General features: G+C 35.8%; 1 protein-coding gene across 6 annotated transcripts; it reads left to right on the forward strand.

Annotated features, from left to right (window-relative positions):
* Positions 1-1,210: 1,210 nt before the first annotated feature.
* Positions 1,211-26,760, forward strand: EBAG9 (estrogen receptor binding site associated antigen 9). 6 transcript variants are annotated; one of them, XM_004047442.5, is made up of 7 exons: positions 1,211-1,490; positions 12,351-12,448; positions 15,416-15,494; positions 16,279-16,437; positions 18,495-18,602; positions 22,415-22,506; positions 26,036-26,760. In XM_004047442.5, the coding sequence occupies exons 2-7, from the start codon at positions 12,366-12,368 to the stop codon at positions 26,154-26,156; spliced, it is 642 nt and encodes a 213-aa protein (XP_004047490.1). In that variant the 5' UTR covers positions 1,211-1,490; positions 12,351-12,365; the 3' UTR covers positions 26,157-26,760. The 6 variants fall into 6 exon arrangements, with proteins under 6 accessions (XP_004047490.1, XP_004047489.1, XP_018888381.1 ...); XM_004047441.5 differs by having other exon boundaries at positions 1,467-2,032; XM_019032836.4 differs by lacking the exon at positions 1,211-1,490 and adding an exon at positions 1,550-1,682.

Consider the following 26,760-nt stretch of genomic DNA (forward strand, 5'->3'; position numbering starts at 1 on the left):
AGATTAAAGTTAGAGCAGGTGTTTAAGGGACTGACAGGGGTTGCATGGCCTTTGGGAAATGCAATTACCGGAAATGATACTGTAGTAATGCAATAGTAATGCAGTAGCAGTAGTAGCTGCAGCAACAACTGTTATCTATGAATGTTTGCTATGTGCCAGGCTCTGTGCTAAGAGAGCTTTGCAAGCATTACTACTGCATGAAGTAGGCACTATTATGGCCATTTTACTGATGAGGAAATTGAGGTGAAGAGATTAAATAATTTTACCCAACTTTACACAGAACCATTCCAGAGCACGAGCCATAAACACATCTTTCCCGTCTTGGAAATTAAATTATTAATAAAAAACGTGGTGCAAATTGGAAAGAGGACGGTTGTGGTAGATTATCACAAAGTTAAGTGGGTAGGTGGTTGCTGGGTCAGGGTGGGAGAACAAAGGCAGCTGTAGTAAAAAAAAAATAATAATAAAGGCATATAAAGAAAAAGGCTGGTCGAGGAACAATTTGCATAAACTGATTTTGGCCTTAGACCCTATTCACTTTTCCCTCACCAGTCACTTTGCAACTGTGGAGCATAGTATTCTGAGGGTCCCCTGCACATAACAACCCTTTTCATAGCATACAAGATAAAAAGAAGAATCAGGCTGCAAAGAAAGAGGCACTGAAGGAAAGAACATCTCAGGTTGAAAGAAGGGCAAGTCCAGGGTGCATGTGAGGAACAAATGCATGTACACGGTGAAGTGCCACTTCTTCATTTCTAGTTCAACACAATTCAATTAAAAATTACGTCTTGAATTAAACTCAGCATTCCACATCTTTGAGGTGGCGGAATGACTGAGGGGAGGGGGTCTGTCTAGCCACATCCAAATCTTCCTGAGACAGAGGGAGATCCCTCATTTGTTGCAGTGTATTTTCCTTGGTCGCATCTGATACAGGGGTTCTGTGGGTTGAACAGAAAGGGACTCGGCTGGAGGGGAGGCACTCTGCATAGAAGGAAAGTAGGGACATCTGGCAGAAGCAGGCGCTCCGAGAATAAACAGTCAAAGCAGCTCGCAATAGTCCCAAAAAGCTACCCCTCACCGAACCTGGCGTGCCTGTCGCCGCTTGCCCCGCTCCCAGGGCTCATTGGCTCCCAGTCTCGACGTCAGACCCGTAGCCTCTCACCTATTGGGCCAGCCAGGACCTGAGGCGGAGGGCAGAAGCGACGGCCTGGAGACAGCCGAGAGCCGCCTTCAAGGAGGGCTGGGGGCGGGGCTAGAGGAGGGGCTGGGGGCGTGTTTCCCGATGATGGGGCGGCCACGGCAGCTGCGCAGAGGCAACGCAGGCTGCTACGGAGCGCGCGCCCGGCTTTGAATGAGCGGGGCTGGGAGTGAACGGGCGGAGCGCGAGCTCGAGGAAGAGACAGGCAGCGCGCGTGAGCGCGCCTTGTGTGCGCGCGCGGCCCGCGGCAGCTCGGAGCCTCCGCCGGGCGGGCGGGGAGGGGGAGGGGCAGGTGAGTGTGTGCGGTTCGCGCGTGCCTGGGAGGGGCTTTCCTCTCCCTACCCCCATCCCGACCCCAGCCCTAGCCTCTGGGGCATCGTCTGCCCTTCGCCGTCGGCCCTCCGCCTAGCCGCGCACTTCCCGCCCTCCCACCTTCCTTTCGCCCTTCCACCGGACCTCCCTCGACGCCCGACAGCTGCTCTGGGTACTGTTTCCGGGTCAGGGTGACCTCTGGGGTGAGGAAACTGCGACTGGGAGCGGGACCCAGGCGTGCAGCATTCGCCATGCTCCGCTCACGCGTGGGAGACTGGGCTGAGGGGTACCGGCCCAGAAAGCACGCTGCCTCCAAAGCCGCCTTCCTCAGGGAAATTTGCGTGACCTTACTGCCCTCCGTCTACAGGCCTTGTACCTCTCCAGGCCGATTTTTCCACAATTTAAATCCCAGTTCACCTGGTATCCAGCTCCAGCAACTTAGAGCGTTTCACGTCACGCCGGGCGCCAGGCGTCGGCTTGTATAACCTGAAAACGCTCCTGTTTTTCTCATCTGTGCAGTGGGTATGATATTTTTTCCATCAACAAATTTCACGTGGGTAATCTGAAATGAAACCACTTAAGTTATGAAACTCTTTCCTTTTGAGTTATTCTGGAGACCTTACTCCGCCTTCGGAACCGCCCCAGTGGTGTCACATACTTGAGGGCCTGACTCTCGGTTGCCAGACATGGCACAGAATGTTCGATTTTACTACCAGCTCTCACACTCCGCTTCTGTTTCCCCTTCTCTTACGGGCCGCTGCTCAAACCTTTATCAAATTTAAGTGAGTTCAGGTAAATTTTATTTTGGGAGCTTTGTAATATTTTCTAACCCACTTCAGAGAGTTATAGTTTGAGGATATTCTGGACTGTACTAGATCATATGGTTTTCAAATTTTGGTATGAAAAGATTCGGAAATAGAGTTTTAGAAATACAGCACCTGTTTAGTATGTACCGAACACAGATTTTTGGCTTTGCTTGTTTTGTGAATTGTGATGTATTGAGGCTACTTGAAAGGACCTCTAGCAGTTTACCGAGAATTTCAACAAGAAAAGATATAATACATTTGATCTATCAGTTTCTAATGTAGCATTCTTTTTTTTTAATTGTAGTAATTTTTTTTCCGTTAACATGGCAGAGCTCTCATTCCTGATTTCCTGGAGTTGTCATTTCTTCAAAAAGCCTTAATGAGGATACATTGCCTCATAGTTTTGAATCTCATTCTGATATACCTCAAATTTTTGTCTTTGTAATTTTTAAGGAAATTTAATGTTAAGATTAGATTATATTAACATTGTTCCGTTCTAGAAAGTGTTTTAAAGCAACTAAAGTGTAAAGTAGCTTAAGATACTTATCAAATTGGTGATCTAGAGGGCATTTCAAAAATCGCACTGAGGCAATGTGCACACAGTTAAAAGGTTTCTTAAGTAGGATATGATGTAGGGAGAGCCTTGGGCTTTCGGGTCAGTCCCTTTAAATCCTAGGTGAGTGAATCTAAGTCTGTCAACCTCATCTATTAAACGGGAGTAGTGAAAAACCTACCTTTTTTGGTTGTCCTTAGGATTCCAGTGAGGTGATCGAACATTGTCTTGAGCGTTCAAGTGCTCAAGGAATGTTAGTTTCCTTCCATTCAACAAATATTTGAGTACCTACTATGTGCCCGGCTTTGACTGAGACCTATAAATACCAGAATGAGCAAGACTGATGGACGTCCTGCCTCCTTAGTTTCTTGCATTCCTCAGGGATAAGTTTATGGGCAAGCTCATGACAACTGGGAGTGAACGCAGAGTTTCCCCATGCGGAGTTGGTAGTATTTCCCAGCTTCCAAATCCAAAGTAGCGACTGAAACATAGTAGGTGCTAATATATATTCATTTAGATGAATCGGGACATTAAGTAAATACAGGTCTCAAAGGATATTCCTGCCTGCCAGTCAGTGTAATTGATAAAATCAAAGTGTGGCTTGATCGCATTTTCCCTATTTTAGTGCAACTGGTTGGAAAATTTATCTTGGAAGTGGTAGTATCACTGAATTATTAAGAATGTTCCTTGTTCATGAGATGTTCTTGGCTTTTGAATTAAATATACCTAGGTTTGAATGGAGTCACTGGATGTGCTTACTCTGTGTTTAATTCAATGAAACAAGGACAATAGTATCTATGTCATAAGATGGCTTTTTGAGTTGTGTGTTAACATTTCGATAGTGCATGGTTCGTAGTAGACAGTCAATGAGTATCAGTTCTCCTCTTTTATTAATCACAAAAGAAAATTTTCCGCAGAATGAGGATATTCTTGATTGCTAGGGACAGAATTCTATTCTGTAATCACTAAAAGACCCAGTTTCTATTTTTTATTGGGAAAAAAAAAACAACCTTTAAATTTTACCTCCAGTTAGCATTGAAGTTATTCAAGTTGGCGAATATTTATTAAACAATGACACTAACAATATTTGGAAAGGTGATGGCTGTGGTTACCAGGGCTCTTTATGAAATTTATTCTCAACTTTTATTCATGTATATCCTAAAACTGACAGTCCCAAATGGTAAATATCATTTTTCTTCACAACATACTGATAGAGTATCTCCTTGATTCTATTTCCTTCCCTCCAAGTACCACACGTTCTGTAGTCTCTTTTCTGGCTCTTTTTTCTTATAATTTTTCAGAAAATTTAGGCTAATTTTCATTTGAGAAAGTTTTCTTTTGATTGAGAGTTTTGTTCTTGACAAATCAGCTTTAAATGAAGTGATTGTTCACCATCATAATTTTTCAGATCATTCTACTCATAATGAAGCAATCAAACTTTTTTTTCAAGTCTTACTTTGCAAATGGTAACTAAAGGTACCAAATGAATAAAATACTCTAGAGAAGGGTTGTACAGGGCAAAGTAAGGTATAGAAATAACCATAATACAAAATAAAAAATGTTGTTTCTCGGGAAGAGTAAAATACTAGAATTAAGAAGACTTTACAGTACTCCAGCAAGAGGTAGTAAAGGCTTATGCTAGATAGATTACAGTGGAAATAGGAAAGAATATGGGCAGTACTGGGAAATTGAATAGGGTCTTTTTGGCAATTAGGTGTAAGGAGAAAGAAAGGAGGAGTCAGCATTGTTGCATGATTTGAACTTGAGTAAACCACTGGTTGGGATGTTTTTGACAGAAGTATTTAAATAACTCGAGTACAATTTTTAATATTCTGGTTCATTTTTTTTTTTTTTTTAACAGTCACTGTTCTTTTCATCCTGTCAATTAGTAGGCCACTTCCAGGTTAGGCATTCAGTAAATCTTTCAGCTTATATGGAGAGACAGCCTCCATATGTACAAAACTACTTGAGTATTGCTAAGGTAACATTTTGGAGCCCTGTCTTTGTACCTTAATAGCCTACAAGCCCCTTCTGACCCTAGAAATAGAAAAGACTAGTGCGCGTTTTGCCTTTCCTTAGAAGAAATTGGCAATGATGCCTTTACAGAGCAATCAAGATCAGATACTATGAGAGTTAAGTATGTTTTTCTGGCTTTCTGATTTTGTTTTGTTCTTATTTTTTATGTGTTTGTTTGGAACTTTCGTATTGAGGTATAGCATACAAACAGTACATACAGTCAAGTATGTGGTGTTACTACTCAGATTGAGATACTAGATCTTAGCTCTCTAATGCTTCAGTATACCCTATCAGAGATGACCATTATTTTTTTACTATATAATTTTTAACCTATTCAATGTAATATTTTATTAGGTAAAAAGCTGCTTTTTTCAAGACTTTAGGAGTCTTGAATCCCCATGAAATGCATTTTTAAAAAGCATGGGCTGGGCATGGTAGCTCACACCTATAATCCCAGCACTTTTGGGAGGCTGAGGCAGGCAGATCACTTGAGGCCAGGAGTTCGAGACCAGCCTAGCCAACATGGCGAAACCCCGTCTCTAGTAAAAATACAAAAATTAGCGGGTGTGGTGGCATGTGCCAGTAGTCTCAGATTTGGGGGTGGCTGAGGCACGAGAATAGCTTGAACCCAGGAGACAGAGGTTGCAGTGAGCCAAGATTGTACTGCCACACTCCAGCCTGGGTGACACAGCAAGACTCTATCTCAATTAAAAAAAAAAAAAAAGTATGTTGTAGTACAGGGATGGTGTATTTATCCAGGATGATTTTACTCCTTATGTTTCTAAATGTTATTGCTTATCTTATGCTCATGTAAGGTAATTTAAAAACTAATTAACATTTCAATTTTAAAAAGGTGTATATAGCTGTCCCTTTAATGTGGTCACATGATAATTATTACTTAAGTTAGGTTTTATCCCCTTTTAAGTAAGTATGTGTAGAACTGAAGTCCAAATATACTGCTTATGCTTTTTTATTCTGGGAAAAAGAACTATCAAATTACTGTATGTTTTTTCTTTTTGTTTTAAGAAGTCAGCACTCTAAATAATTGTATTAATCAAGTGTTGTGATTGTTTCTAAAGGTGTTACTAATGGATTGAGAGGCCAGTCTGTTTTAGTTGTGATTTTGTTATTACCTGGTTGTTTCACCTTGAGCAGAACCGTTAACTTCAGTGTATCTTAGTTTCCTCATTTAGAAAATTTAAGAAGTTGGATGACGTATTCTCCAGCTGTTCCAATGACAGGAATCGTGATTCTGAATACATAGTAATTCTCCTCCTCTGACAAAGAGAAGGCAGGGAAAAGCTAAGACATGAGATTCCATTATCAGTAATGTTATTCCTGTAAGTGTGTGCACATATGCACACACATATGTATGTTTGCCTGTGTATTTCTTGAGACTTGATTTAACATGTGGTCTGTTCTACCTCTCAACAGTGGAAAAATGACTATCTCTCATGGATTAACAGATTTTTTTCCCTCTTTCGTGTGTATTTTGAGGCTCTTAGTCGGGACATTGTCATAGTTACTTAAGTTTTCAACTTTAACTTGTGCCAAAACTCATCTTAAGAAATTTTTAAAATTAAATAGTGATTATTAGGGTAAATATATGCAGTACATATATAGTATACAATATATGCGATACATATATAGTATAGGTGACTAAGATGTATAAGAAAAATTTGGAAATTAAGAACCGTGTTTAAAAAGGATACAGACCGGGCGTGGTGGCCCACACCTGTAATTTCAGCACTTTGGGAGGCCGAGGGGGTGGATCACTTGAGGTCAAGAGTTCGAGATTAGCCTGGCCAACATGGTGAAACCCTGTCTCTACTAAAAATACAAAAATTAACCTGGTGTGGTGGCAGGCACCTGTGGTCCCAGCTGCTCAGGAGGCTGAGACAGGAGAATTGCTTGAACCCGGGAAGCAGAAGTTGTGGTGAGCTGAGATTGCACCATGGCACTCCAGCCTGGGCAACAGAGCGAGACTGTGTCTCAAAAAAAAAAGAAAAAAGGCTACCAAAATAATACCAGTTTTACCTTTTTTTTTTTTTGAAACGGAGTCTCACTGTGTTGCCCAGGCTGGAATGCAGTCATGTGATCTCGGCTCACTGCAACCTCCACCTCCCAGGTTCAAGTGATTGTCCTGCCTCAGCCTCCTGAGTAGCTGGAACTACAGGCATGTGCCACCGCACCTGGCTAATTTTTGTATTATTAGTAGACGCGGGATTTCACCATATTGGCCAGGCTGGTCTCGAACTCCTGACCTCGTGATCTGCCCGCCTCAGCCTCCCAAAGCGCTGGGACTACAGACGTGAGCCACCACGCCCAGCATAGTTTTATCATTTTTAGAATCTTTATTCCTATCATTGCTATGGCTGTAGTTTTCAATTCCTATATCATCTCTTTCATAAAGACATATAGCTTGTTATTTAATCATAGGGAGGCAGTATGAGTGTGATATTTAAGGACTGAAACACTACAACCAGACTCTTTGGGTTCAAATTCCAGTTCTATAACTTATCAGTTCTGTATCTTTGGCAGCTTACTTAACCCCGCTGTGCCTTAGTTTTCTTATCTGAAGTAGAGACAAAATAGTACTTGCTTCAAGTCCTTCCCAGGGTTGTTGTGAGCATAGAATGAGTTATTACATGTTAATCACTAAGAAGAATGCTTTTTATGAAATATAAAGTAAGCTATTACAGTATATTGAAATGCTATTGTGAAATCAGATTTCTGTTTTTAGAGAAGTTCTGAAATAATGTTTCTTTTCACTAATTGTCCTAGTTTCCTAATGGAAGTTGGCTTTCTAGAAAGTAACAAATAATTGATACAAGATTATGATGGTGTTAATGAGTTTTTAAAATAGTATTCTAACCAGAATATGAACACTGTTCTAATTTAAGTGACATAATATTGTTCAAAAATGTCTTCGTGTAGATTGTTTTAACAGCTCTTTTGAGCTCTAATTGAAATACAGTAAACTGTATATAATTAAAGTATACAATTTGATTAGTTTTGATGAATATATATACACTCACCTATGAAACCACCACAACTGAAACAGTAAGTATATCCATTACCTCCAAAAGTTTCGTCATGTCTGTCAGTGATCCTTCCTTCCCACTTCTCCCTGCCTCATTACAAGGCACTGCTGATATTTTCTGTCACTCTATATTTGTTTATAATTTCTCGAGCAAGCTTGTCCAGTCTGCTGCCTGTGGGCCTCATATAGCCCAGGATGGCTTTGACTGCAGCCCAATGCAAATTAGTAAACTTTCTTAAAACATTATGAGATTTTTTTGCAATTTTTTTAGGCTTATCAGCTCTGGTTAGTGTTAGTGTATTTTATGTGTAGCCCAAGACAATTCTTTTTCCAGTGTGGCCCAGGGAAGCCAAAAGATTGGACACCCCTGTTCTAGAGCTTAAAAAATACTATATATGGAATCATACAGTGTATATTTTTTTGGTGGTCTGACTCTTTTCATTCAGTATAATTATTCTGAGATATACTCATGCTATTACTTGTAACAATAGTTCATTCCTTTTTATTGCTGAGTAGTAGTCTGTTGTATTTATATACTACAATTTGTTTATCCACTCACCTGTTGATATACATTTGTGTTGTTTCCAGTTTGGAGCTATTAAATAAAAATAAAGCTGCTATTCAAATACAAGTCTTTTATTTATTTATTTCAATTTTTTTTTGAGACGGAGTCCTGCTCTGTCACCAGGCTGAAGTGCAGTAGCTCAATCTCAGCTCACTGCAACCTCCACGTCCTGCATTCAAGGTATTCTCCTGCCTCAGCCTTCAAATACAAGTCTTTATATGGCTATATACTTTTCTTTATCTTGGGTAAATTACTAGGAGTAGAATGGCTGGGGTCATATGGTAGATGTTTGTTAAACTTTGTAAGAAACTACCAAATTGTTTTTCAAAGTGGTTGTACATTTTACTTTCCCACTACCAAAGTATGAGCATGCCAGTTGTTCCAAATCCTCACCAGTACTTGCTATGGTCATTATGTTTAGTTTGAATCATCCCAGTAGGTATGTAATAATTTCTCACTGTGGCTTTAATTTGCATTTTTCTAATGATTAAAGATGTTGACTATCATTTAATGTACTTATTTACCATTGTATATGTTCTTTTTTTTTTTTCGAGATGGAGTCTCACTCTGTTGCCCAGGCTGGAATGCAGTGGCGTGATCTCGGCTTACTTCAAGCCCTGCCTGCCAGGTTCACGCCATTCTCCTGCCTCAGCCTCCTGAGTAGCTGGGACTACAGGTGCCCGCGACCATGCCCGGCTAATTTTTTGTATTTTTAGTAGAGACAGGGTTTCACCGTGTTGGCCAGGATGGTCTTGATCTCCTGACCTCGTGATCCGCCCGCCTCGGCCTCCCAAAGTGCTGGGATTACAGGTGTGAGCCACCACGCCCGGCCTTGTATATGTTTTTTGATGAAATGTCTAGTTAGACCTTTTGCTCGTTTTTAAATTGAGTTTTTAAAAATTATTTTTGAATTTTGAGAGGTTCTTATATATTCTGGGTTTAAGTCCCTTATTAGACATATGCTTTGCAAGGATTTTTCTCTCAGTCTGTGATTTGTCTTTTCATTCCATTAATAGTGTTTTTGAATTGTAGTTTTTAATTTTGATAAAGTCCAATTGACTAATCTTTTATTTTATGGATTGTGCTTTTGTTGTACTACCTAAAAATCTTTGCCTAACCCAGGGTCACAAAGTTTTTTTTTTTTTTCTTGCAAATTTTGTAGTTTCAGACTACATTTAGGTCTATAATCTATTTTTAATTACTTTTAACTGGTGCCAGATATATATTGAAGGTTTTTGTTTGATTTTTTCCATATGGATATGGATATCCAGTTTAACCAGCACTTTTTTTTCTTAATAACTATTCTTTTCTCTCTGAATTACCTTTGCATCTTTATCAGATTTCAGTTTTTGTATATACGTGGGTCTATTCGTATACTTTCCATTGATCTGTTCGTGTATTTTGATTCCAATACTACACAGTTTTGATTACTGAAGCTTTATAACAAGCCTTGAAACCAGATAGTGCTAGCTGTTTTACCTTGTTGTTTTTCAATGTTGTTTTGGCTGTTATATACGTTCTTTGCATTTCCATTTGAATTTTAGAAATTAGCTTGTCAAGTTTTAAAGAAAAAACCTGCCCAGATTTTGGTTGAGATTGCCTGGAATCTATAACTCATTTTGGGAAATGTTGATATCTTAATAAAAATATTCTGTCTCAGAAAAAGTCTTTTTAAATTAATATAGGCCTTTTAACTGTCTCAGCAATATTTGATAGTTTTCAGTAATCAAGTCCTTAATTAGATTTGTCCTCAAGTATCATTTTTTATGCCTATATAAATTTTTTTAATGTTTCAATTTCTTATTGATTGTTGTTAACGTATAGAAATACAATTAATGGTAGATCCCATTGAATTTTCCACATAGAGTATCACACTTTTATTTCTGCCTTTCCATTCTGGATGCCTTTTATTTCTTTTCTATTTTTTTCTTTTTTCTTTTTTTTTTTTTTTTTTTTGCTGGATTGCATTGGCCAGAACTTCCACTACGATGTTGACTAAAAGTAGAAAAAGCAGACATGCTTGTGTTGTTCATGATCTTAGGGAGAAATTATCAAATTTTTTTACCATTAAGTCTCATATTACTGTAGGTTTTTCATAGATGTTTTTGATCAGGTTGAGAAAGTTCCCTTATACTTTGCTGCAATTTTTTTTTTTAACAGGAATGGATGTTGAGTTTTGTCAAAGGCTTTTTCTGTCTCTATTGAGATGTTTATATGGTTTTTTGTTTTTAGTTTGCTAATATAGTGAATGACATTTGATTTTTAAATGTTAGACCAATCCAACATTTCCAAACTAAGCACCAGTTTTTCACAATGTAGTATCCATTTATATATTGTTGGATTTAATTTACTAATATTTGGCTAAGGAGATTTGTGTCTAGATTCATAGAATATTAATAGTTTTCTTTTCTAGTAATATCTTTGGATTAGTATCAGTGTAATACTGGCCTCAAATAATGAGTTGGGGAAATATTCCTTCTTCAGTTTTTTGGCAGTTTGTATAGAATTGGTATTATTCCTTCCTAAGTGTTTTGTAGAATTTACCAGTGAGGCCATCTGTGTCTGGGAGATTTTTATAACTACAAGTATAATTTCTTTAATAGATATATAGATTTTCAGGTTGTTGTTCTTATGCTTTAGTAATTTGTGTCTTTCAGGGAAGTTGTCCATTTCATCTCACTTGTCAAGTAAATACAGGCACAAAGGTGTTTGTAATAGTTCTTCAGTATCCTTTAATATCTGCAGACTCTAACAATGTTATCTGTCTTGTTTATGATATTGGCAAAAGTCTGTTATTAAGGACATGTGTTTTAGATTGTTATGTACTTTTTATTAATTGACCCCTTTATCACTGTGAAATGACCACTTTTATACCTGGTAATGTTATTTTTCCTATAATCTGTCTAACATTGAAATAGTCACTTCATCTTTCTTTTGATTAGTGCTAGCATAGTATATTTTCTCCTATCCTTTTACTTTTAACCTATTTGTGTCTTTATTTAAAATGCATTTCTCATTGGCAACATGGAGTGGGGTGGTCTTTCTTTCTTATTCAATCTAACAATCTCTGCTTTTCAATGGGAATGCTATACAATTTGCATTTAATGAGATTATTGATATGCTTAGATTTACATCTGTCATCTTATTTGTTTTTGGCTTGTCCCATGTGTTATTTGTTCTCTTTTCTTTGTTTCCTGCTGCCTTTTCAATTGAGTAGTTTTTATCTCCCTGCTTGTCTTATTGGTTATGACCAGTCCTTGCCCCTCAGAATATATGATTAATGGATTTACTAGAGGTAGTCCTAGGTATTGGCATTTCTTTAATAGATTCCCAGATTTGTGAACCACTGGACTAAATGAGCTCCATGGTAACTTTCAATTTACTAGCTATGTGACTTTGGTCAAGTTATTTGACCTCTCTTAATTCAATTTCCTCATCTATAAAATGGATATAAGGAAATATATTCATCTGCAAGTTAAAAATATTTAAAGTATTTTAAATAGTATTATGTTCATGTGGTTCAAACTTTAAAAGGTACACAGAGATTTAATATATTCTATTTTATACTTTTTTATTTTTTGAATTGTAGATTTTTGTATTAATAGATTTAGGTAAAATTATTTTCAAAAACTCAGAATGAAGGGTTTTATCCTTACAACCATTGAAAACTCGAAAACCTGGTTTTTGACTTGTTAATATGATTTAAATTATAATTTTAAAATTTACTGTGTTATAGTTTCTAGAGAAAGGTAAAAAATATCTTAGATTTTTCTTAGTGCATAATAGGTCTTTTCAGGACAGGAGTATGACTTTTGAAATCAATTTAATGCATTTTTTGTTTTGTGCCTCTTCCACAGGTTTTGATTCCCACCATGGCCATCACCCAGTTTCGGTTATTTAAATTTTGTACCTGCCTAGCAACCGTATTCTCATTCCTAAAGAGATTAATATGCAGGTAAATAAGTTTTGTGTTCAAACTAACCTGTTTATCTCCTCGCTGGTTTTGGATACCTTCAAAACTTCAAATTTCGTGGACAGGACAGGTTATATTTAAGCTGAATATCTTGATTGCAGTATTTATTCATTAATTCCTAGTCATTTTTAAATACTTTTTCTCTACTTCAGATCTAGAAAATAGAGGTTCAGTTGTTTTGTTCATTCAAATTCTTACACTTTCCACTAAAATAACATGCTTAATACTATTTAGGAATAGACAGACCAACTTTCATTATTATAATCATCACAGAACTTTGATGTATTCGTTTCATTATGGGAATGTTTTAAAGTGGTTAGGTGAAATTCGGAATAGGTATTTGTATCTATACTACAATAGTGTTGTTTTTATATTTAAAAAAAATCCTAAAAAAAAAAATTTTTTTTTTCTGTTTGAGTAACATTCTAGAATATGCAGGAAGTCAAGGGCAGGTAAGTCATTTGCTTTAGGACATCGTCTGTAGACTTCAGTTCCTTCTGTTTTGTCACACAATCATACCCAAGAGCTATGATGTCTAAAATGTGTGCTGAGGCACCTCAGGGCTTTACATGAAATTCGCAGGGATGCCATAGAGTATTTTAAATTTTGCAGTGAAACATAGTGATAGCATCTGTTGAATACCTCAACTCAAAGTAGTTCACATTTGCAACATTAAATCCTGCAGTATTTTTTTATGATGGTGTTCTTTAATGTTTGAGATAAGTTTTTGTTTACTTATATTTTTGGTGACATCTCGTTGCAAAGCCAGGATTTTAGGTTGTAATTAAAAGCGAGTACTGCACCAAAATTAATGTAGAACTGAAAACAAGAATGATGGTCTCCAGTCTTATTCTAAGGCATAAGAAGCTGTGCAGTGTTCAACAGGCACACAAATTTCATTAATAAGTTCAGTGATTGTGGTTATTTAAGAATAAAATAAAAATATTACTTTTTCTTTAAATGTGTATTTTTTACAATGGCTACTAAGCAGTTAGGATATACTTAAGTTTTTTGGGTGTAACTACCTTATTCAGTGGAATCGTTAGGTGTTTCTGTGGCCTAAGGGTACTGTGAAAAAGTTACTTACATACTAAGAGGAGGGTATAGTAAAAGAGGAAATGGACAGCGATCAGCTCTTTTTTTAATATATATAGACATGACTTAGAGGTTACACACAACAATTTTTGCACTGCCTGCTTTCCAGAGCTTAGTCATATGGCCCCCTAGCTGCAAGGAAGGATAGGAACTGCAGTCTCTGGCTATATGACCATTTGATAGCTGCTAAAACTCTGAGACTTAAGTGCCATTGAACTTATTGCTAGAAGTAGAGTGGTCTGGGATTTAAAAAAAAAAAAAAAAAAAGTCCAGGGTATTGCAAGAGAACAAGTGGGTGAAATGATCATCTCTGGATGATCACTGGGGCAGAAGTGAAGAAAGAAATGGAAAATTTAGGTGGTTGACTTGAAATCACCCAAGAGGATAGGATTTGGGAAGTAGAAAAAGGAGCAAACTAAGTGTTCAAATTACCAGAGAATGAGGAAGAGAATGGCCAGAAATTCACCAGGTAAAGCAACATTAAAAATGGGTATTAATTGCCAGAAGGCAGGAAGTTAAAAGAAGCATTGTGTTAACAGTGGTGATGAAATATAGATGTTTTCTTCTTGTACTTCTATTTTTTAAAATTTTCATTAAATATAGATTACTTCTAGGATAAGAAATTTTCTGGATGTAAAAATATTAAGGACATTCCTATTGGCACTATAAATTTCTATTGTAAATGTATACATATTTAGAATTGATTGTATGTTCAGTTTTAAAGAAAACTGACCATATGTTAGGATAAGCTTCTCTTTGGTGTCTGAAGGAAACTTAGACCATGTATTTTAAAATACTAGACTTGGCTAGGCATGGTAGCTCATGCGCCTGTAATCCCAATGCTTTGGGAGGCCGAGGGGGTAGGATAGCTTGAGGCCAGGAGTTCAAGACCAGCCTGGGCAACACAACAGGACCTCATCTCTATGGAAAGGAAAAACACGCTTATATCATAAATTTCATGAAGGACTATATTACTTTTCTGTTCACCCTTTAAACAAATATAGCTTTGAATCTGTAATAAAAATAGCTGACTTTATCGTTCTTAGTTCTTAGTTGATGCTTTTTTTTATAGATTATTTGAAGTGAAATAAATGACTAATTATCTCTATTACCTGCCATTTTTTGTATGTTGTGCTATGTAGCAGGCACACACTGTCTAGGGTTTTTAAATATGTCACTTAATTAAATCCAAACAACCCTGCAAAAGTGGGTTTGAATACCTGCATTTTATAGATGAGGCTGTTGAGGCTGAGAAGTAGGTAATTCTAACTAGACATAATAGAAGTAACATTGAAAACTGTGGTTTACACAGATTCCACAGCCCACGTTCTTAACAACTGAGTTATAGTACGTCCTGTTTAATGTGGTACTTTTCCTACTAATCCTTAAAAGTAAGTTACCGTTTGGTTCAAACTAGTGATTTTTAAACTTCTTCATTGTTAATCTTATCAAGAAACCCCATGTGTAAAACATAAAAGCCAAGCCACCCTGTTTAAAACAGCAAAGGTGGCCCAGAACTTCACCCACAGAACCCACAGCACTCCAAGGAACATGCTCTGAGACCGTCTTGCATTTTTATTTTTGACTTTATATTCCTCTTGAGTTTGTTTATAATTCTGAGTCCTAAGCCTAAAAGCAGTTGTGTTGTTCTGTCCAAGATTTAAAAAACATTCACAGGATGTCTGATTTATGACTTTTTTTTACCATAAATTAGTGAGTAACTGTTACTAAAATCAATAATCATAAAATTGAGAAAGATCTTGTTTTATAAGCCTTAAATTACCTTACATAATAGTGCTTTTACTTTGCTTGTTTTGGTGGTTCTTGAAATAAATTATTTCATTTTTGTTTCAGATCTGGCAGAGGACGGAAATTAAGTGGAGACCAAATAACTTTGCCAACTACAGTTGATTATTCATCAGTTCCTAAGCAGGTAGGTTTTTTTGTGTGTTCTTTTGTTTTGCTTTGTTTTGAAAGATTGAATAAGTGTCCTAGAACAATATTTTAAAAACTGGATTGCAGATCATTAATAGAAATTAATTTTTGTTGTGTTGTTAAATTTATCTGGTCTGAAAATTCTATTTGGTTCTACATTTTATCTTCTGTTTCTTTGTTGACATTTTCTATTGTGTTTTCATTGGTTTCAAGTGTTTGCTATTGTTTGTTGGAGCATTTTTATAATAGCTATTTTAAAGCCTTAGAGAATTCCAACATATCATTTTGGTGTTGGTATCTGTTGATTAACTTGCCTTGCAAATTTAGATGTATTGTTTTTATATGCTGAATAATTCTGGGTTGTTTCATGAACATTTTGAATACTGTGTTTTGAGACTTCATCTTATTTAAATCCTGTGGAGAAGCTTGGTATTTTTTATCAGATGATCAATCTGGTTAGGCTTGGGTGAAAATGTCCAGCCCTTCTATGGGTTGTAGTTTTAATGTCAGTTCAGTTTTCAGAGCATTTGCTTTTGTTTTACTTTGTTTTTTGTTTTTTGATGGACATAACAGAATAAAATAGAACAGAATATATCAGAATGTCTTGTATTTTTTGAACTTTTGATCAAGTTTTGATCTGTGATATGAAATGTATGTTTTCCCATGGGTTAAAAAAGTTTGAAAACCAGTGTTTTAGAAAGCCCATTTTTCTAATAAATCATCAATGATGTGTTCATTAAGTTGCCCCTTTGTGGCTGATAATGTTGATCAATTAAATTTAGACAGATGTTGAAGAGTGGACTTCCTGGGATGAAGATGCACCCACCAGTGTAAAGATCGAAGGAGGGAATGGGAATGTGGCAACACAACAAAATTCTTTGGAACAACTGGAACCTGACTATTTTAAGGACATGACACCAACTATTAGGAAAACTCAGAAAGTATGTTAAGATTTATGCTTTTGGAGATTAAACTACTTTTTAGATTCCTATAGTTAAAATTAGGATACAATTCACATTTATTAGAAAGCCTATTTCTTTTTTTTTTTTTTTTTAATACTTTAAGTTTTAGGGTACGTGTGCACAACATGCAGGTTAGTTACATATGTATACATGTGCCATGTTGGTGTGCTGCACCCATCAACTCGTCATTTAACATTAGGTATGTCTCCTAATGCTATCCCTCTCCCCTCCCCCAACCCCACAACAGGCCCCGGTGTATGATGTTCCCCTTCCTATGTCCATGTGTTCTCATTGTTCAATTCCCACCTATGAGTGACAACATGCAGTGTTTGGTTTTTTGTCCTTGCGATAGTTTGCTGAGAATGATGGTTTCCATCTTCATCCATGTCCCTACGGAGGACATGAACTCATCCTTTTTTATGGCTGCATAGTATTCTATGGTGTATATGTGCCACATTTTCTTAATCCAGTCTATCAGCCTATTTTTAATTATCAGTTGTTTGTTTTCTGTCATGTTAAGTAAGAATTTTATATGTTCAAATGACCTAGACATAGTTCTAGTAAGTTGTACCCCAAGTCTTTTAAAATTATATTTATATATGTATCGAAATCCTACTATATGTCAGATTCTAGACTCCAATCTCTGCCATGGAGACTAAGGTGAATTGGATAAGAGTTCTAACAAGTTCGTACTTCAGTAATATCTACAAACTGATAGGTAGAGTTTATTGTTTGTAACCATTATAAAACTGATGCAGGACTCTAAGAACTTAAGAGTAATTGTGAGTTTGTATTAGTCATCCATACATTATTTAATCCCTCTTGAATTGAATATGGAAGATCATTTAGAGATGCAGGGAATTACTGGAAAAAACAGAATGCTTGAGTATTTTCCTTTTTATTTATCAAAATAGTACATGTACTTTTTTTAAATCAAAAACTGTAGAAGAACTTATAATGAAAAGTGAGACTTCTGACCCATCACTCTTAGCCAGTTCTTCCAAGAAACAGCCACTCAATAATTTTCTGTTTGGATTTCTTCAAGTGTTTGTCATCGTATCTATCTATAATATGGTTATATTGCCATTTCTTGTTTACCAGTAACAGACATTGTCCACTGACATTCATACTATGGTAAATGAAGATTTATTTCTTACTACCATTCCGTCTCCTTTATTCCAGTCTACCTCACTAATCACTCTGCTACATCAGAAAAACACACTTAAAGCTCACTTTCTTATTCAAACATAAAAAATATTTTTATCATATATATATAAACCCACACACACATACACACTTCATAAAAATTAGGACATTATTTCACATTTTCTAATACAGTTGTTCCTCACCTTCTTTCTCTTAGCTGATTTCAGCTATACATTTATATTTACATTGTCTAGGTTGATAACATTTACATTCTTTGTTGTTGAGTTGTCCAAATGTCTCAATGCTAAAACACATTAAATTGTGTATTTTTAAAGGATCCTTTAAGTGAGTTTCTTAATAGACGAATACCTTGCATTGTGGAAGTATATTGCTGCTCTCAGTAGGAACCTAGTAGTATATTACTATAGTGCCTTATTAAATTAGTTAGAATAGAAATGCTTTAAATGAGGCTACCAACATATCATATAAGTGTATTTTGATGCTACTGGCCTGAATGAGTTAATGTATTCATAGGTATCTCACATGCTGAGAGAGTTGTTATTACTATTGGCAGGATATGATACCTGTTGTTATTTAATACAGTAACTAAAAGTGATTGATTATATTTTGAGGTCTGGGGAAAGTAGGATAGAAAGAAAGAAAATGGGCCTGTATTAATTTTTAAAAGTGAAATACAATTTTTCTTAGTATGTAACTGATTTGTGCAACAATTCCCTGGGAAATTGGTATTTACAGACTTTTTTTTTTAGTTTTTACATTATAAATTTTAAGAAGAAATATTTTAAGTAATTAGAAAATGTTTTGTTTGTCTATTTTTATGTAGTGATTTGTAAAAGATCCCTATAATTCTTTTTCAATTAATCTTTCAGATTGTTATTAAGAAGAGAGAACCATTGAATTTTGGCATCCCAGATGGGAGCACAGGTTTCTCTAGTAGATTAGCAGCTACACAAGATCTGCCTTTTATTCATCAGTCTGTAAGTATGTTAATGGTTCTAGGGAAAGGTTTTGTTTTATTTCTGTTTTCTTTAAAGCAGAGGAATAAAATCTAAATGAGTTTAACATAGTATTTATATTTTTGTAACTTTGAAACAGGTTTAGCAGTTTGATAGAAGTTAATCTGGAGTTTTACCAATCCTAACCTTTTATGAGATTGTAAATTACATTAGATACTAAGATCAGGGTCTCATTGTACACATGAAAGATAGAGATACAATGTTATTTAAAAATATAAACATCAGAGAGATTACCATTAAAATGAGAGATTAACCCTAATGGTAGATTATTTTAAAGTGAGTTATGAATTGTTTTCTTCATAGAGTGTATTTTCATTCAAAGTATGACTTAATTTTAAATGGTTTGACTTAAATGAAACTTTTTAAAGGAAAAATTTTTGAAACAAGTAGACAGCTGAGGTTCTCAACCTTGGGAGCATATCAGAATCAGCTTTGGAGGTTTTTTAAAAGCACAAATGTCCAGACCCCTCCCTACCTAAGCTTTAAGCATGCTTTGATTGATTGATTATATTATCTATTGTTGTGTAACAACTCCAAATTCAGTGACTTAAAATAATTACAAATATTAATGTAACACAGTTTCTGTGGATTGGGAATCCAGGTGACTAAACTGGGTGGTTCTAACTCAGAATTTCTCATGAGTTTGCAGACAAGTCATTGGGTTGGGGCTACAATCATCTGAAGGCTTGACTGTGGTCGAAGGATTCATTTCAAAGACAGCTCACTTCTACACCTGACAAATTAATGCTGTTTGTTTGCACAAAGCCTCAGTTCCTTGCTGTGCACCTCTCCAAGGAGCTGCTTGAATTTCTTTATGATGTAACTCCTGATTTTCCCAGTAAGTTATAAGATGGTGAGAGCATTTGCTCATGGGTGAGGGTGACACCACAATGCCTTTTTGTGATGTGGTTTTATAAGTGATACACTGTCACTTCCACATTATTTCATTAGAAGCCACTAAATCCAGCCCACATGCAAGCCTCCACCTCTTGAAGGAAGGAATGTCAAGGAATTTGTGGACATATTTTTAAATTACATCTGTCTGTTAATCTATGTATTTTATTTGTTTGTTTAAACTGCATAGTTGCTTCTGAGGTCCGTCTTCCCAGGGGACCCATGTATATGTATGTTTTTAATTCATTGAGTAAAAACACTGTTTTTACTAAAGCCAGGCCCTGTGGCATTAAAGGGTCTTTGCCTCAGAAAAATGCATTCTAGTAGGGGAGACATGATATTAAATGAGTGATCACACACGTCAATATAATTACAAACTTTGATAATTCCTATGCAGTTACACGATGCTATGAACACATAACACCATAAATACTTAGCTGAATAACATAGCATTATAATGTTTTTTATTTTATATATCTCAAAATTAAATTTTATTCATAAATGTTTGATCCATATTGGTGAAATGCTTTAATCCCACCCACTAAATTAGCAATATTTGCCACCTAAATATAATTATAATACTATTATAGCTCATTGTAAAGTTTTAAATATACAACTACTTATAGAGTTGAGAAGGGGTAAATAGGGTAGATGGAGAATGTCTCCACTGCTATTTCCACGTATTTTCCTCCCAAGCAGACAGAATAAAGGGGCATTGCATAGGAGAGGATGGTAACCTATTGGACTTTGTTTTCTATACCAAACATATCTTACCATTCAGTCTACAAATTAGATTCTTCTTTTAAACTACACATTTTATTCTTTTCTAGAATTCATCATTCGTATTGTTGTGAGAGTTCTTTTATACTAAAAATAAATGTCATGTTTTATACTTTTTTAGTTTGTTAATTGGTTTGGATATTTTTGTTGGGCAGGTGTATTTAGTTTTTATGTAGACAAATCTATCAATGGTTTCCCCCTTTTCCTTTTTACTAAGGCCATCTCTACTAAAGGATCAGATACCACCCTTTTTAATGGTCTCTATAGTTTTACTTTTTAAAAAAATCTAAATATTTTATGTACTCTAACAGTCAAATACCTTAGTGGAAGAATAGATAATATGAATGGGAAATTTACAAATAAGAAATAGACATAACCTAATTTGAAGAAAAGCTTGATCTTATTAGTGCTCAAAGTAGGCCCAGTGAGGTGTTACATGCCTGTAATCTCAGCACTTTGGGAGGCCAAGGCGGGCAGGTCACTTGAGCTCAGGAATTCGAGATCAGCCTAGGCAACATGGCGAAATCCCCCCTCTGCAAAAATTAAAAAGTTAGCTGTGTGTGGTGGTGCGTGTCTGTAGTCCCCGCTACTTGGGAGGGACTGGGGTAAGAGGATTGCTTGAACCCAAGAGGTCGAGGCTTCTGTGAGCTGTGATCACACCACTACACTCCAGCCTAGGTGACAGAGTGAGACCTTGTCTCAAACAAAACAAAGTAAAATAACAAGATACAATTTTAAATCTTGTCAAATTAGTAAAGATAGAAAAGAAAGCCAGCCGAGTGCAGTGGCTCACACTTGTAATCCCAGCAATTTGGGAAATTGAGGCAGGAGGATCACTTGAGTTCAGGAGTTCAAGACCAACCTGAGCAACATAGCTAGACCTCATCTCTAAAAAAATGTAAAAAACAATCAGCCAGGTGTGGTGGCATGTGCCTATAGTCCCAGCTACTAGGGCAGCCGAGGTGGGAGGATCCCTTGAGCCCGGGAGTTTGAAGCTGCAGTGAACCATGATCACACCATGCACTCCAGCCTGGGCAACAAAGTGAAACGCTGATTCCTAAAAAAAAAAAAAAAAAAAAAAAAAGCGGGGGAGAAGAAAAGGCAGGATTTCTACCTACTGCGGTCAAGAGGATAACTTGGTACTTTTCAAGGCTGTCATTTGCACTTTGTTTCAGTAGCTTTAAAAATCCTCCTTTCAGAAATGTATATTAAATAATTAGAAATATTTTAAGAATTTTTAACAGAGTATGGTATTACATATATTCTCAGGAGAAGAAAACTCAGAACATTCTATTTCATTTTTAGGGGTAAGTATTTAAAACAATATGATATTAAATAAATGTGTTCACAGATTGGTACCAGTTATTTTACACACAGTCACTTCCACACCTACCTAAACAGTCCAGCATGACCATTTTCATTGGTTATTGAAAGAAAACAGTGAACTTTTAGAGGTCTGGCTTGGGAAATAGAGGTAGGGACCAGTAGATGATACCAGGTAAGAAAGACTGGAAAAAGGAAGCATGACCTAGAAGTATTTCATTAAAGATAAATTTTGCATGATTTGTCATTTTTGCCTAGGATTGAGACAGTAAGTGCCAATAAAAAATCTCCAGTAAGTTACATATGCTTAAATGAAGAATGACTGTGCTAGTTTTTGAACTTCAGCTCGCAGTTCTTCTCAGCACAGATTAGTCCAGTCAAGGATTTCTAATTCAGTCTGGGATCAGTCAGTTTCTTGTCACTCTATCCCCAGCTCCCTCATCTTACTGAGGAGAGAAAGAAACAAAAGACATGTTCTGTTCTTGTTCCTTCCAAAATAAAGTACAGCAAAGAAGAGAATTTAAGAGAGTATCCCATGAAACATAAAGAAGAAAGCTGGCCTTGCCTAGGACTGTTGAGCACTGAAAATTATACATCAGTTCTAGGCAAGCCAAAAGCAAGATCATCTGTGCCTTGTATAGGACAGGGTAAGGAAACTGAGAAGACACAGGAGAATGACAGGTTCTGAGTTATGTGTTAAAAGATACTCTTTTTAACGGCTATGTGGAGAAAGGATGGCTTTTACTCTCTTAATTTTGTTTTACTTTTCATTGTAGTCTGAATTAGGTGACTTAGATACCTGGCAGGAAAATACCAATGCATGGGAAGAAGAAGAAGATGCAGCCTGGCAAGCAGAAGAAGTTCTGAGGTATTTGAGTGGCATTTATATTGCAACCTGAGTAGAAGAACTAGATTTCTTCCCTACTGTGTTTCAAGTCAAGGGAGCCTGTTTTGCCAAATATTATATTTTTCTTCATTTGATCCTTAGATGATAAGGACTTTTTTTTTTGTATTTCAGACTGCAGATACTATTTTATATGATTAAAACCTCACAGAAACCAAGAATTTTAAGCTCTATAGGAACAAAATAACTTTATTAATGGCAAATGGAGTGTTATATATACGTGTATATAAAAGGTTTTATATATATGTTTTTTATATATATATAAGGTTATATACATATACATACCATATTACAAGCTTGATATTCCTCTAGGTCAGAAGTTACAACTTTATTTCCATTTCCTCATGATCTAGCATAGTGCCCAGTACTGCTCATTTGAATGAAAATAACTTATGTGACACTCTGCATTTGTACATATATCTTAAATGATGTCCATGAAAGCCCTATGTGTTAGATGAACTACCCATTCTGCAAAAAAATACTATTCTGGAAGTTTTAAAGTTCATTTTTATTGGTTGTTCTTTTTTGTGTGTGAGCAGCAAACATATTTCTTAGTATTGCTACATTAGGTCAAAGAGTAAAGAGAAAATTTATCTTAAGGGAGAGCTAGTGACTGATTACTGCTTTTTAAAAGTCAGATATTTAAATGCATCTAAAGAATTCATACATTTTTTAAATTGTGTAGTAAGATACAGCAATATAAATTTTTTTATTTTAAAATTGAGATTGTTTTTACCATAGGAATAGCAAACAAATTATTCTTTATCTGACTCTCAACAAAAAAACTGATTTCGTTTTTGTGTTTTCCTTTCTTGGCTTTGTCAATAAATTACAGTTACTATGAACAACCAGCAGAGGGTGCAGCTAAATAACTGGGAATTTTGTTTGAAGTTTTTGTTTTTTTCCTTTGAAATATATCAAGCCCTTTTTTTTTTTTTTTTTTTTTTTTTTGCTGGTTAGGGGATGTCACATTTCAAAATTCAGTCAGTAAAATTGTAAGAGTTTTTACAATTTAGTTCTTATTTAGTCAGTATAGCTTATCTTTTATAAAGGGAATATTTTTTAAATTGTGAACTATAACACTTAGGATATTGCATGGATCATCAAAAAAGATAAATCACCTCTTTAAAATTCTGTGTTATTTTAAAAAACAAATAATAGATACAGATGTCTGAGTATTTTAAGACATTTTGGGGATTCTAGTAATTATTAGTGCCATTAACCACAAAGACAAAGGAAGGGGGCTGTCCTTTTTAAATACAGTAATCTCACTGTAGAGTTCAAGCCATGAGTTCACAAGTATTTTAATACTGTACAAAAACCTTTTCTTTTTCATTCTAGCCTCTTAACCCCTAAGCAAAACAAATGAAAAAATGTACTTAAAAACTTAATGTTTTACCCTTTAAGGACAGCTTGGGAGAGTGAGATTGTTAATCCGTAATAGACATGCTTCATGCCACAAGTACATAGGTAGAGCCAAAGAGAAATGGAGGTGTCAGTACATTGTTACTGCCCCTGAATAGACATTGAGCATTTTAAAAGTGTATCCACATTCCGTGTCGTCTAACTCTGAGCTTTTTTCCTGTTGCCACTATAAATACTGCCAGTACTGTGATCAGTATTGCTAAGAATGAAGATTCTGGTACTTTAATAATTCCCAGCATGAATCTGGATAGGTAAAATGTATTTTTGTCTGCAGCTATCTCGTAAGTTGTCTCTTTTATACTTTAGTTTTTGATACAGATTGGGTATCCCTTTCCAAAATGCTTGGGACCAGAAGTGTTTCAGATTTTGAAATTTTTGAGAGTTTAGAATATTTGTGTTCTGCTGCTAGTTCGTCATCCCAAATATGAAAATCTAAAATCTGAAATGCTCCAGTGAGAATTTCCTTTGAGCATCAGGTAGGCCCTCAGAAAGTTTCAGATTTTGGAGCATTTCAGATTTTGGATTTTTGTATTTGGGATGCTCAGCCCTTATATTATTTCAGCTAGTAACCAGGTCAAAACTTCGTTATCTTACTTGTTTATAACCTAGCCAGCCCTTTATAATTTTTTCTCTACCTCCCTTTTTTCTTCTGGTTTGACATTTTTAGTTCAGATTATTAGTTTTTATTGAACATGAGCAGAGTGATGAAAAACAGATTTTTTAAAACTATTCTTCAGAAATTGATAGCAAAAGTCAAAATGTTGCCAAAAATAGTTTCTTTACTTTCTTGAATTTTGGTCATCCATAACTCTGCCTACTCCTGTTTATGATTGAGAACTGTACATACATTTCACTCACTGTAGTTAATATTGAGCTCCCCCAGACATAGATAATCCACTTTGGATTTTTCTGCATATAACCTAATGTTGCCTATTCCATGCCCAATTGTGACCTGTAGCTTCCTTCCTCAACGTTGCATACTTGAATGATTTTCTCACACCCTAACCCTTCAGATCCAGGACCAACGTATGTTTACTCTGCTCTCTCCTGTTTCATCATCCCACTCCTACCTCCACTCCCTACATTAACCAATCAATAAAGATAGAGAGAGTGAGTCTGGGTCAGTGGAGTTATGGAAAGAGTAAGGAAGAGGTATGTATTTCACAAAGTATGATTAGTAAATACCTACCACTCTTTTTTTTTTTTTTTAAACTTTTAAGTTCAGGGGGACATGTGCAGGATGTGCAGGTTTGTTACATAGGTAAACATGTGTCAAGGGGGTTTGTCGTACAGATATTTCATCAGCCAGGTATTAAACCTAGTATCCATTAGTTATTTTTCCTGATCCTCTCCCTCCGTCTAACCTCAGCCCTTCTGGTAGGCCCCAGTATGCATTGTTCTCCTGTGTTCATGTGTTCATGAGTTCATGTGTTCTCATCATTTAGCGCCCACTTATAAGTGAGAACATGCAGTATTTGATTAAATACCCACCACTCTTCTCTTTGGTAGAGTTAGTCACATGTTAATCCTGAAATTTACTTGGTGGAAGGTGTATCTTAAGTTTCCATTTTCTTTTTGGAGCGTGTGTTCTGTTCAGCTGTGTTCATCATGCACTTTAAAAACTGGCTGTTTGTAACTACTATAATAACAGGAGATTATCAAGCTCAATATCAAGCTTTTCTGAATGGTATCCCCAGAAAAAGATGTGGTTCAATGGAAGTATTGTTTTACAAAATGGAGATAATCTAAATAAGAAGTGTCAGAAGATGTGGGTTCTTATCCCTGTACTTAATCCTATGACTTCGGGCAAGTCACTTAGCCTTTATGCCTCATTTTACTTATTTGTAAAATAGAGATAATATTTCTTCTATTTCACAAGTCACATTCTAAGGACTAAGAGAAATCCTGTTTTTGAAAATATTTGGAATTTTCAAATTAGTGAGAAAATTTTAAGACTTTCAACATTTTATTTGGTGGTAATAAAAAGGCACTGCTATTTCTTTCTAGAATTTATTTGCCATTTTACCTGTGTGGTATTTTCTAAAAGTAAAAATATGTTTCTTTTCAGACAGCAGAAACTAGCAGACAGAGAAAAGAGAGCAGCCGAACAACAAAGGAAGAAAATGGAAAAGGAAGCACAACGGCTAATGAAGAAGGAACAAAACAAAATTGGTGTGAAACTTTCATAACACATGTTCTTCAAATTTTATCATGCCAGTAGGAGAAATCTCAGCTCCACAACCCAAGCAACATTTGTATGGATTTAAGAGTATTTTAAGAATACACACTGCTTGATTTTAATACATTGATCAGGCCATCCAGGACACCGCGATTCTCCCAAAGTACCTTGAACTCTTAGTGATTGAGACTCAAAAAAACAAAAAAGACTTGAGACAATGTTTTCTTCAACATGCTCCAAATATAAGACATTTGTTTGCTGTACAGAAAGTATCACAAATGGAATATATCAGTACCTCTCAAGCTAGTGTTTCTAGCTAAATAAATGGGTGTATATAATTTTATGGTGGAAAAGAACTGTACTGTCTGTTATGATTTCCTTCAATGTGCATAATGATAAAATAAATAATTTTAATATTCTTTTGTTTCCATGGTTACCTGACCTAAATTAGATAAATTGTAGGGCTTTAGCTTTCTTATTTTTGTCAAAAGTTGGTGTTGACATATATTCCCTCTAATTTGAACTGGTATTGTTTACGTTTGATACAACATTAAGGAATTTGATGATTTTCATTTCATGAAAATGACATTAAATGCAATAATTTTACTTATAAA

The sequence above is a fragment of the Gorilla gorilla genome, chromosome 7 (assembly GCF_029281585.2).
Source record: "Gorilla gorilla gorilla isolate KB3781 chromosome 7, NHGRI_mGorGor1-v2.1_pri, whole genome shotgun sequence".
NCBI lineage: Eukaryota > Metazoa > Chordata > Mammalia > Primates > Hominidae > Gorilla > Gorilla gorilla.

Coding starts and splice junctions, on each gene's coding strand:
- EBAG9 (XM_004047442.5), top strand. CDS start 12,366: ATGGCCATCACCCAGTTTCGGTTATTTAAATTTTGTACCTGCCTAGCA. Junction 12,449..15,415: donor CTAAAGAGATTAATATGCAG/GTAAATAAGTTT, acceptor TTTTTGTTTCAG/ATCTGGCAGAGGACGGAAAT. Junction 15,495..16,278: donor ATTCATCAGTTCCTAAGCAG/GTAGGTTTTTTT, acceptor AATTAAATTTAG/ACAGATGTTGAAGAGTGGAC.